Here is a 12,628-nt window from a genome sequence, read left to right on the forward strand (position 1 = left end):
TTTTCGGACCGGGAAAGAGCAGGCCGGAGTACCTCGGGAACTGTAGGCGCCCGGATCGTCCCTGGCCAACACTTTCCAGGTGTGGTCCCCTATACTGGAAAGAAAGGACGAACCCAAAAATAGTGCAGAGTGTGTCGCAGGAGGGGGATACGGACACCACTACTCAGTGCGACACATGCCCCGATCATCCGGGCCTCTGCATTGACGGTTGCTTCAGGGAGTATCACACTTCCATGGAGTACTAAATTTATATCCCAATTTAGCACTGACATCAGATTAAAAAAAACTGGTTCTCAGACTTGAGACACCCAAAAAAACTAAAATAATTTATTAAAAGTAGACATATTAGGTATCGCCGCGTCGGTAATAATCTCCTCTATAAAAATACCCCATGACATAACCGCACAGATTAACACGGTCCAGGAGGGAAAAAAAAAAAAAAAGTGCAAAAATAGATATAACAAAAAGTTTAATAGCAAGCGATCAAAAAGTCATATAGCCCCCAAAATAGTGCCAATAAAACCGTCCGCTCATCCCGCAAAAAATGAGCCCCCACATAAAATAATCGGATAAAAAAAAAAAAAAAAAAAATGACACATAGACTTTAGAGATACAAAAAAAATGTTTGGATCAAAAAGGAAAATAGTCAAAAACCTAAATAATTGTATCGCCGCATCCGTAAGAATCTCCTCTATAAAAAATATCCCATGACCTAACCCCACAGATTAACACGGTAAAAAAAAAAAAACTGCTAAAACCGCTATTTTTGGCACTTTTCCATTTCAATTTTTTTTCCGGTAACAAAAAAAGGGTTAACGACCAAACAAAAGTTAATATTTTTTATTACCCCGATACTGCAGTTTACAAAAATGCCACAATTGTGGTTGTAAACTGCTGTATCAGTAAAAGGGAGGCCGCAAAAGGAAAGGACCGACATGGTTTCTGGAAGGCTGATTTTGATGGCCTTTTTTATTGACACCATATCCCTTTTGAAGCCCCCCCTGATGCCCCCTAGAGTAAAAACTCCCTAAAAGTGACCCATCTAAGAAACTACACCCCTCAAGGTATTCAAAACTGATTATACAAACTTTATTAACCCTTTAGGTGTTCCTCAACAGTTGCAAATTGAGATGAAATTTCAGAATTTCAATTTTTGTTAACCTTGCCTCACAAAAATTTAATATAGAGCAACCAAAAATCATATGTACCCTAAAAATAATCCCCAAAAAAATGCCCCCTTATCTTGTCGTTTCCAAAATGGGGTCACTTTTAGGGAGTTTCTACTCCAGGGGTGCATCAGGGGGGTTGAAACATGACACGGTGTAAATAAACCGGTCCATAAAAATCAGCCCTCCAAAAACCAAACAGCGCACCTTTCCCTCTATGCCCCGCTGTGTGGCCGTACATTAGTTTACGGACACATATTTGGTGTTTCTGGAAACGGCAGAGTCGGGGCAATAAAGATACAGTCTTGTCTGGCTTTTAAAGTTCTACTTCTAAACTTCTAAGCCTTGTAACATCCCCCAAAAATAAAATATCATTCCCAAAATGATCCAAACATGAAGTAGACATATGGGGAATGTAAAGTCATCACAATTTTTGGGGGTATTACTATGTATTACAGAAGTAGAGAAATTGAAACTTGGAAATTTGCAAATTTCTCCAACTTTTTGGTAAATTAATTTTTTTTGCATAAAAAAATACCTATTGTTTTTTTTACTTCATTTTACCAGTGTCATGAAGTACAATATGTGACGAAAAAACAATCTCAGAACGGCCTGGATAAGTCAAAGAGTTTTAAAGTTATCAGCACTTAAAGGGACACTGGTCAGATTTGCAAAAAATGGCCTGGTCCTTAAGGTGAAATAAGGCTGTGTCCTTAAGGGGTTAAAGGGATACTGTCACCTCTTTTTGACCTATAGAGATGTGAACATGCACTGCTAGATCGCCGCTGGCATGTCTGCCATATACCTGTCCCATATCCGAGTGGTTTTATTTAGTGTAAAAAATGAGAGATATGGCTCGAAAGCCTACTACCAATTAAGCATATTAGGTGATGTGCATCTCTGTAATGAGAAGGGGTGTGGTCTAATGACATCAACACCCTATATCAGGTGTGCATAATTATTAGGCAACTTCCTTTCCTTTGGCAAAATGGGTCAAAAGAAGGACTTGACAGACTCAGAAAAGTCAAAAATAGTGAGATATCTTGCAGAGGGATGCAGCACTCTTAAAATTGCAAAGCTTCTGAAGCGTGATCATCCAACAATCAAGCGTTTCATTCAAAATAGTCAACAGGGTCGCAAGAAGCGTGTGGAAAAACCAAGGCGCAAAATAACTGCCCATGAACTGAGAAAAGTCAAGCGTGCAGCTGCCAAGATGCCACTTGCCACCAGTTTGGCCATATTTCAGAGCTGCAACATCACTGGAGTGCCCAAAAGCACAAGGTGTGCAATACTCAGAGACATGGCCAAGGTAAGAAAGGCTGAAAGACGACCACCACTGAACAAGACACACAAGCTGAAACGTCAAGACTGGGCCAAGAAATATCTCAAAACTGATTTTTCTAAGGTTTTATGGACTGATGAAATGAGAGTGAGTCTTGATGGGCCAGATGGATGGGCCCGTGGCTGGATTGGTAAAGGGCAGAGAGCTCCAGTCCGACTCAGATGCCAGCAAGGTGGAGGTGGAGTACTGGTTTGGGCTGGTATCATCAAAGATGAGCTTGTGGGGCCTTTTCGGGTTGAGGATGGAGTCAAGCTCAACTCCCAGTCCTACTGCCAGTTTCTGGAAGACACCTTCTTCAAGCAGTGGCACAGGAAGAAGTCTGCATCCTTCAAGAAAAACATGATTTTCATGCAGGACAATGCTCCATCACACGCGTCCAAGTACTCCACAGCGTGGCTGGCAAGAAAGGGTATAAAAGAAGAAAATCTAATGACATTGCCTCCTTGTTCACCTGATCTGAACCCCATTGAGAACCTGTGGTCCATCATCAAATGTGAGATTTACAAGGAGGGAAAACAGTACACCTCTCTGAACAGTGTCTGGGAGGCTGTGGCTGCTGCTGCACGCAATGTTGATGGTGAACAGATCAAAACACTGACAGAATCCATGGATGGCAGGCTTTTGAGTGTCCTTGCAAAGAAAGGTGGCTATATTGGTCACTGATTTGTTTTTGAATGTCAGAAATGTATATTTGTGAATGTTGAGATGTTATATTGGTTTCACTGGTAAAAATAAATAATTGAAATGGGTATATATTTGTTTTTTGTTAAGTTGCCTAATAATTATGCACAGTAATAGTCACCTGCACACACAGATATCCCCCTAAAATAGCTAAAACTAAAAACAAACTAAAAACTATTTCCAAAATTATTCAGCTTTGATATTAATGATTTTTTTGGGTTCATTGAGAACATGGTTGTTCAATAATAAAATTAATCCTCAAAAATACAACTTGCCTAATAATTCTGCACTCCCTGTATACACGAAAACGGACAGCACATCCAGTAGGAAAAAGTGGAAATTTATTGAGCCCCAGTGGCACAGTGAGGCGACGTTTCGGCTCAAAACGTCGCCTCACTGTGCCACAATAAATTTCCACTTTTTCCTACTGGATGTGCTGTCCGTTTTCGTCTACATTTTTATGGGTAAGCAGTGACAACCTTGGACATAGCACCCGCTATCCTAATTGTGAATTGGTGCTGCCACAATATTATATATACACATACACACACACACACACACACACACACACACACACACACACACACACACACAGTACAGACCAGATGTTTGGACACACCCTTCTCATTCAAAGAAATTTCTTTATTTTCCCGACTATGAAAATTGTAGATTCACACTAAAGGCATCAAAACTATGAATTAACACATGTGGAATTATATACGTATCAAAAAAGTATGAAACAACTGAAAATATGTCATATTCTAGGTCAGTGATGGCAAACCTATGGCACGGGTGCCAGAGGCGGCACTCAGAGCCCTCTCTGTGGGCACCCGCGCCTTGGAAAAAGTCTATGGTGTACCAATATGCCTTAGACTTTTCCTGCCATTCATCAGCACAGGATGCACTATGAACAGCACAGGCAGCACACTGAATGTAGGATATTAAGCTATTATAGCTATATGATAAAGTACATGGAAGATATACTATATTGGTATTCAGGTTAAATTGCTGTGTTGGCACTTGGCGATAAATAAGTCGGTATTTGGTTGCAGTTTGGGCACTCGGTCTCTAGAAGGTTCACCATCACTGTTCTAGGTTCTTCAAAGTAGCCACCTTTTGCTTTGATTACTGCTTTGCAAACTCTTGGCATTCTCTTGATGAGCTTCAAGAGGTAGTCACCTGAAATGGTTTTCACTTCACAGGTCTGCCCTGTCAGGTTTAATAAGTGGGATTTCTTGCCTTATAAATGGGGTTGGGACCATCAGTTGCGTTTTGGAGAAGTCAGGTGGATACACAGCTGATAGTCCTACTGAATAGACTGTTAGAATTTGTATTATGGCAAGAAAAAAGCAGCTAAGTAAAGAAAAACGAGTGACCATCATTACTTTAAGAAATGAAGGTCAGTCAGTGCGAAAAAAATTGGGAAAACTTTGAAAGTATCCCCAAGTGCAGTCACAAAAACCATCAAGCGCGACAAAGAAACTGGCTGACATGCGGACCGCCACAGGATAGGAAGACCAAGAGTCACCTCTGCTGCGGAGGATAAGTTGATCCGAGTCACCAGCCTCAGAAATCGCAGGTTAACAGCAGCTCAGATTAGAGACCAGGTCAATGCCACACAGAGTTCTAGCAGCAGACACATCTCTAGAACAACTGTTAGGCCTCTTTCACACGGGCGTCATGTTTTTTGCCCGGATAAGAGCCGGGTGAGTTGCGGGAAAATGCGCAATTTTTCAGCGCGAGTGCAAAACATTGTCATGCGTTTTGCACTCGCGTGAGAAAAATCGCGCATGTTTGGTACCCAAAGCTTGGGATTGATGTTCTGAAGATTGTATTATTTTCCCTTATAACATGGTTATAAGGGAAAATAATAACATTCTGACTACAGAATACATAGTATAATAGTGCTGGAAGGGTTAAAAAAATAAAAAAGTTAACTCACCTTATCCTCTTGTTCGCGTAGTTCGTTCCCGGTCTGTAGTTTGCTAGCTGTGGGCTTGGGCTAAAGGACCTTTGATTACGTCAGATCACATGCTCCAATCACATGGTCCATCACCATGGTGATGGAGCTTGTGATCTGACGTCATCAAAGGTCCTTTAGCCCAAGCACACAACTAGCAAACTACAGACCGGGAACGAACTACACGAACAAGAGGATAAGGTGAGTTAACTTTTTTATTTTTTTAACCCTTCCAGCACTATTATACTATGCATTCTGTAGTCAGAATGCTATTATTTTCCCTTATAACCATGTTATAAGGGAAAATAATACAGTGAATAGACTGTCACCTCGAACCCATGCGAGAAAATCGCACCGCATCCGCACTTGCTTGCGGATGCTTGCGATTTTCACGCACCCCCATTCACTTCTATGGGGCCTGCGTTGCGTGGATTATCGCACCGCAACGCACAAAGAGGAGCATGCTGCGATTTTCACGCAACGCATAAGTGATGCGTGAAAATCACTGCTCATGTGAACAGCCCCATAGAAATGAATGGGTCAGGATTCAGTGCGGGTGCAATGCGTTCAACTCACGCATCGCACCCGCGCGGAATACTCGCTCGTGTGAAAGGGGCCTTAAGAGGAGACTGTGTGAATCAGGCCTTCATGGTAGAATATCTGCTAGGAAACCACTGCTAAGGACAGGCAACAAGCAGAAGAGACTTGTTTGGGCTAAAGAACACAAGGAATGGACATTTGACCAGTGGAAATCTGTGCTTTGGTCTGAGTCCAAATTTGAGATCTTTGGTTCCAACCGCTGTTTATTTGTGTGACTCAGAAAAGGTGAACGGATGGACTCTACATGCCTGGTTCCCCCTGTGAAGCGTGGAGGAGGAGGTGTGGGGGTGCTTTGCTGGTGACACTGTTGGGGATTTATTCAAAATTGAAGGCATACTGAACCAGCAGGGCTACCACAGCATCTTGCAGCGGCATGCTATTCCATCTGGTTTGCGTTTAGTTGGACCATCATTTATTTTTCAACAGGACAATGACCCCAAACACACCTCCAGGCTGTGTAAGGGCTATTTGACCATGAAGGAGAGTGATGGGGTGCTGCGCCAGATGACCTGGCCTCCACAGTCACCGGACCTGAAACCAATCGAGATGGTTTGGGGCGAGCTGGACCGCAGAGTGAAGGCAAAAGGGCCAACAAGTGCTAAGCATCTCTGGGAACTCCTTCAAGACTGTTGGAAGACCATTTCAGGTGACTACCTCTTGAAGCTCATCAAGAGAATGCCAAGAGTGTGCAAAGCAGTAATCAAAAAAAAGGTGGCTACTTTGAAAAAGCTAGAATATGACATATTTTCAGTTGTTTCATACTTTGTTATGTATATAATTCCACATGTGTTAATTCATAGTTTTGATGCCTTCAGTGTGAATCTACAATTTTCATAGTCATGAAAATAAAGAAAACTCTTTGAATGAGAAGGTGTGTTTTGTAGTATGTATGTATATATAGATAGATAGATAGATAGATAGATAGATATAGATAATCAGCCTGGTAAGGAGCCCAAGTGGCTTCACTAACAGTTCTGGAGCCCAGCACCGCCTGTATCCACGAATCTCCTCCTTGCTTACGAAGTCAGATGGCCGTAATCTTGCGATGCGCAAACTTCTTTCCTGAGGCCAGCACAGTGAAGGAACACTATGCTGGCACTGCGCATCGCGAGATTATGGCGATCTAACTTTGTGAGCAAGGAGGAGATTCCTGGATACAGGCGGTGCTGGGCTCCTTCACAGGGGAGCGTAGCTGTGCTCCAGAACGGTTAGTGAAGCCCCTTGGGCTCCTTACCAGGCCGATTTACATATATAGCGTAGCTGTGCTCCAGAACGGTTAGTGAAGCCCCTTGGGCTCCTTACCAGGCCGATTTACATATATAGCGTAGCTGTGCTCCAGAACGGTTAGTGAAGCCCCTTGGGCTCCTTACCAGGCCGATATACATTATATAAAATAATGTTTTACACTCAATAAAACGACTCAGATATGGGACAAGTATATTGCGGACATGCTAGCGGCAATCTAGCCGTGCATGTCCGCAACTCTATAGTGTAAAAAGAGGTGACAGAATCCCTTTAATTTACAGTATATCTATAGCTTCTGCAGTGATACATAACCGCATTCACATGACTGTGGGACAGCCCTGCCCAGTTTTCAGACCGTAAACACAAAATACGGGCACCAGTCGTGTGCACTCCGCATTGCAGTGCAGACCCATTAAATTCAATGAACCCGTAATCCACATTATACGGCAGAAGATAGGACATGTCCTATCTTTTAGGGTGTGAAGGCACAGACTCTGTAGCACATGGAAGCCCTTCAGTGTGTTTCCGGGTCTGTGCCTCTACACAGACAGCTTGGCAGTGTGCAGTCTGCAAAACAGGCACAACTGTCCCACGATTGTGTGAATGCGGCCTTATTCAGGAGTAGAGAATACAATATTTAAAGCTTACGAATATACTCACTCGTTTAATGTCATCTAACGTGTGTATTTCTGGAGACAGTCCTCCATGGACACAAAGAAATTGTTGGTTTAAAAGTGCAGCTAAGGGAAGACAATCAAATGCTTCCATACAGGCTTCATAAACCCTTTCTGAATATTTTATTTTACCTGAAAACAAAAGTCAAAACACAAGATTGAGGAATAACACCAAGGTTTCCATAACTTCAATTAATTTAAATACTGCTGGATTTTTTGCGACTCATGCGTCATGGTCGCAGCAAATGTGCGAGTCACACTGCAAGCCTGTTCAATCCTATAGCAGCCCTGCTACAATGTGATCTTTGGGCACGGCAAAAATCTGTGTAGACGTACCCTTATAGGAAATCTGTCACCACCTTTTTTGTGGACTGGATGCAGACCGATTCACTTCAATAGGGGCCACAAAATATGCGGACAACATGTCCTTTCTTGTCCGTTTTGCAGACAAGGATAGGACAGTTCTACAGAGAGCAGGACGTACTGTTCGTCAAAATACAGAATATACACGGCATGGCACCTGTGTTTTGCAGATTCGCAAATTGCGCACTGCAAAAACATCTACAGCCGAGTGCATGAGGCCTTACACTGAGTCCTGTCGTTCTTCATTAAAGCACATGCCATGTATGATGCATCAGTGGCACAATGAAAGGTGCCATGGACCATAAGTTGTAGGTAATCATTTAAGAGTAACTAAACCTTTGTGTAAAATTTTTATATGATGTCCTTAAAAACTTTTTCTAATATATACGTCAAATTAATTTTGTATTTTCATTATACTTTTTCCTCCCTAAAGCGCTCCATTCACTGTGTGCTTAAAACTTGGTTCTGTGTGAACAGCTGACAGCTCAGCGGTGAACGCAGTGCGGACTGTGAAATTTATGAAAGGGGCCGCAGCAGCGCAGGCAGGAGCGCATATTGCTGCTCCTGCCTGTACCCCCCGGAGGATTACTAACTCCTGGCATAGCAAATGGGTACCATGTACTATGCCAGGATTAGCGGAGTGGGCTCCTGTTTCGCTAAGCTACAGTAAGAGGACTGCATGGCAGCTCTTAGCTTAGCGGAGCAGGCAGAAGCAGGAGGTCATTTACCTATCTGCCTGAGACATAACTGCCTGCTGTGTTTTGAATCAATCTGACATTTCTATCTGGGAGCGTTGTTTTTTGTCAGTGAGTGAAAATGAATGCATTTTAGAAAATATCTTACATGACAGGAAAGGGAGTTCTTACTTACATTCTTGTTTAAAAGTGAAATATTCTGTAAGGTGCCTGCATTCATGATTGCCTCTCAAAAGAAAGAGTGTATTGGGGTACAGAATCTTCAGAACCCATAAATATAACACACACTGTCAGGTACAAAAAGGAAGAAAAAAAAATTATAATCTCACTTTTTATTCATAAATTATGAACATAGTCCCCTGCAGCCGATATGACATCATCACTGCTGAACCACCTGCAAAACCCAACATGGTTTTCAAGTCCTCACTGTATAATGAATAGTCAGGGGACATCAGAATATACTGTGTGTTTCAGTCTTACATCCAGCAGACCCAATATTTCTCATAGCTGAGAATTTGCTGCAATTATATTCGGTAAACTATCAATATGTCTGGCATATTTACCTCACAGATAATTGCCTGGACACAATTGCACCAAATACTTGGGTCTTTAGGGGTTTTCAGCTTCTGCAAGTATTAAACTGGGATGAAAACGGAGATCTTGAAAACAGTGGGTCCAGAAAAGGTTGAGTAAGTTCATAGTTATATCACTTGTACTGATCCCGAGTCACATTCCGCATTATAACCCACAGCTTCAGTCCCAATAGCACTCCCTGCTGGCTCATTGTCTGCACTGCTCTCGCACGTGTGCTCTTTATAAGAAAATAAAAGTGTCCTAACACATTATGGGAGCTCAGGTATACTGTCAAGTCTGTGTCTGATAAGGCTACTTTCACACTAGCGTTCGGGTGTCCGCTTGTGAGTTCCGTTTGAAGGGGCTCACAAGCGGCCCCGAACGCATCCGTCCAGCACTAATGCATTCTGAGTGGACGCGGATCCGCTCAGAATGCATCAGTCTGGCAGCGTTCAGCCTCCGCTCCGCTCAGCAGGCGGACACCTGAACGCTGCTTTTACTTTCAACGTAAAAGTCTGGACGGATCCATTCAGGCTACTTTCACACTTAGAATTTTTTTTTACAATATAATGCAGACGGATCCGTTCTGAACGGAGCCACCGTCTGCATTATATGAGCGGATCCGTCTCAGACGGATCCGCTCTGAACGCTAGTGTGAAAGTAGCCTAAGCTTGCCTGCGATTTCCAATGATGTTGAATTCTTAACATCGATGTAGACTAAAATATGGGCTTTAATTCAATTGAGTGGAGGATGCAAAGTAAAAGTTACTCAACTTTTCGTGTAGAGAATCTAAACAATTAATAAAATTATTCATAAAAGGTGTACATACCTTTTAAGCCTTGTTCATGCAAGACTGTAAAACCATTTTACATATTCCCTAATAGGAACCTACTTTATACACTGGAGCAAACATCATATCTAGCCCTGGGGGGCTGGGAGGGGGGGGGGGGCATCTGTGGAGCTGCAGTTAAATAGTGGGTTGTTCAGAAAGGAAAGACAATTTAAAGCTAAAGGCAACTTCAATGTGGATGAGCTATCCTTTGAATAGGTCAGCATCTGATCGGCAGGGGTTCGACACCCAAGACCACTGCTGATCAGCTGTTTGAGAAGGCAGCGGCGCTCGCAGTAGTGCCACTGCCTTCTCGCTTTTCCCGCAGGCCCAGTGACGTCAAGACTAGTATCACTGGCCTGGGCGAGGCTCTGCACCACTGAAGTGAACTGGGCTGAGCTGCATCCAGGCCAGTGACAAGAGTCTTGACTAGTGTTGAGCGAACTTGTGTTTTAAGTTCGATGTCTAAAGTTCGAGTTCAGGTTATCGAAGTATCCCGTTATGGATTCTAAATTCCGTTATGGTGCGTAGTAGCGGAATCCATAACGGGATACTTCGATAACCTCAACCCGAACTTTAGACGCCGAACTTAAAACACAAGTTCGCTCAACACTAGTCTTGACGTCACTGACCTGCAGAAAAGAACGAGAAGGCTGCGGTGCTACTGTGAACGCCGATGCCTCCTCAAACAGCTGATCGACGGGGGGTCCTAGGTGTCAGACCCCTGCTGACCTATCCAATGTATAGATCATCAGTAATCAAAAGGTGTAGAACCTCTTTAAGGGGCTAGGTGGTCTTGACCTAACCCCAGTACAGGACTACAAAACAAAAGTTTGCATTGTATGCTTGCTGAACATTACTAGCACACATTTCATATTCAAAATGAGATTCAAAAAAATGTAAACTTGGCAGTGAGCAATAATTATTCTTACATCGTCAAGAAGACCGACCTTCTATACGACAGAGTGATCAACCAGAGAGTAAAACTTGATGCAGGTATCACTTACACATGGCATGGCAAATTAAATAATTAGGTTTATTTACTTTAGAAAAAAGACGACTGAGGGGAGATATAATAACTATGTATAAATATATCAGGGGACAGTACAGAGATCTCTCCCATCATCTATTTATCCCCAGGACTGTGACTGTGACGAGGGGACGTCCTCTGCGTCTGGAGGAAAGAAAGAAGGTTTGTACACAAACATAGAAGAGGATTCTTCCGCGCGGGTGCAATACGTGAGGTGAACGCATTGCACCCGCACTAAATCTGGACCCATTCACTTTAATGGGCCTGTGCAGATGAGCTGTGATTTTCACGCATCACTTGTGTGTTGCGTGTAAAATCGCAGCAGGTTCTATATTCTGCATTTTTCACGCAACGAAGGCCCCATAGAAATGAATGGGGCTGCGTGAAAGTCGCAAGCATCCGCAAAGCAAGTGCGGATGTTGTGCGATTTTCACGCATAGTTGCTAGGAGATGATAGGGATGAGCAACCCCGGACCCCATTAAAGTAAATTCATGGTTATAAGGGAAATTAGCATTCCTAATACAGAATGCTTACTAAAATGTCGATTGAGGGTTTAAAAAAAAATAAAAGAAGTTAACTCGCCTCATCCACTTGATCGCGCAGCCGGCATCCTCCTCTTGCTTCTTCTCTCAGGATCTGCAAAAGGACCTTTGATGACGTAGTCGCGCTCACCACATGGTCAGCGTGGTGACGGCAGCGCAGGTCCTGCTGAATGAAGATAGAAGGATCTTCTATCTTTATTCAGCAGGACCTGCTCTGATGTCACCGCGCTCACCACGTGGTGAGCGTGATTACGTCAAAGGTCATTTTGCAGGTCCTCAAAGCAGAAGAAAGAAGACGATGCTGGCTGCGCGATCAAGTGGATGAGGTGATTGAGGGGTTAAAAAAATAAAAACAAGCAACATTTTACTAAGCATTCTTTATTAAGAATGCTACTATTTTCCCTTATAACCAAGTTATAAAGGGAAAATGATAACATCAAAACACCGAACCTAAACCCGAACTTCAGTGAAGAAGTCCGGATTCGTCTCTGGGTACCACATTCAGTTCTTTATCATGCGCGTGCAAAACGCATTGCACCTGTGCGATAAAAACTGAACAATGCAACGCAGTGGCAGTCAAAACTGACTGAAATTGCGTGCGCACTCGCGCCGGTTTCCTGCAATGCACACACAACGCATCTGGAGCAAATCCGGGACGCCCGTGTGAAAAAGGCCTAAGAGCAGTAAGACTATGGAGCTCTCTGCCTGAGGCAGTGGTGATGTTGAGTACAATAAAAGAGTTCAAGAGGGGCCTGGATGTATTTTTGGAGTGTAATAATATTACAGGCTATAGCTAGAGGGGGTCGTTGATCCAGGGAGTTATCCTGATTGGAGTCAGGAAGGAAATTTAGGGAAAGTGGGGAAAAGTGGCTTCTACCTCAGTTTTTTTTTTGCCTTCCTCTGGATCAACTTGCAGGATAACAGGT

The 12,628-nt window shown here is 43.2% G+C and overlaps 1 protein-coding gene across 7 annotated transcripts in view; it reads right to left on the reverse strand.

Annotated features, from left to right (window-relative positions):
* PPP3CB (protein phosphatase 3 catalytic subunit beta) overlaps positions 1–12,628 on the reverse strand; it is a 95,168-nt gene that overhangs the window by 48,950 nt on the left and 33,590 nt on the right. For all 7 annotated transcript variants that reach the window (XM_044299232.1, XM_044299235.1, XM_044299234.1 and 4 more), the window contains exons 4-5: positions 8,902–9,013; positions 7,655–7,800 (exon numbers count right to left, since the gene is read on the reverse strand). In XM_044299232.1, coding sequence (XP_044155167.1) covers positions 7,655–7,800; positions 8,902–9,013 — 258 coding nt within the window. The remainder of the gene's footprint in view (positions 1–7,654; positions 7,801–8,901; positions 9,014–12,628) is intronic.

This window comes from Bufo gargarizans, chromosome 6 (assembly GCF_014858855.1).
Source record: "Bufo gargarizans isolate SCDJY-AF-19 chromosome 6, ASM1485885v1, whole genome shotgun sequence".
NCBI classification, from domain to species: domain Eukaryota; kingdom Metazoa; phylum Chordata; class Amphibia; order Anura; family Bufonidae; genus Bufo; species Bufo gargarizans.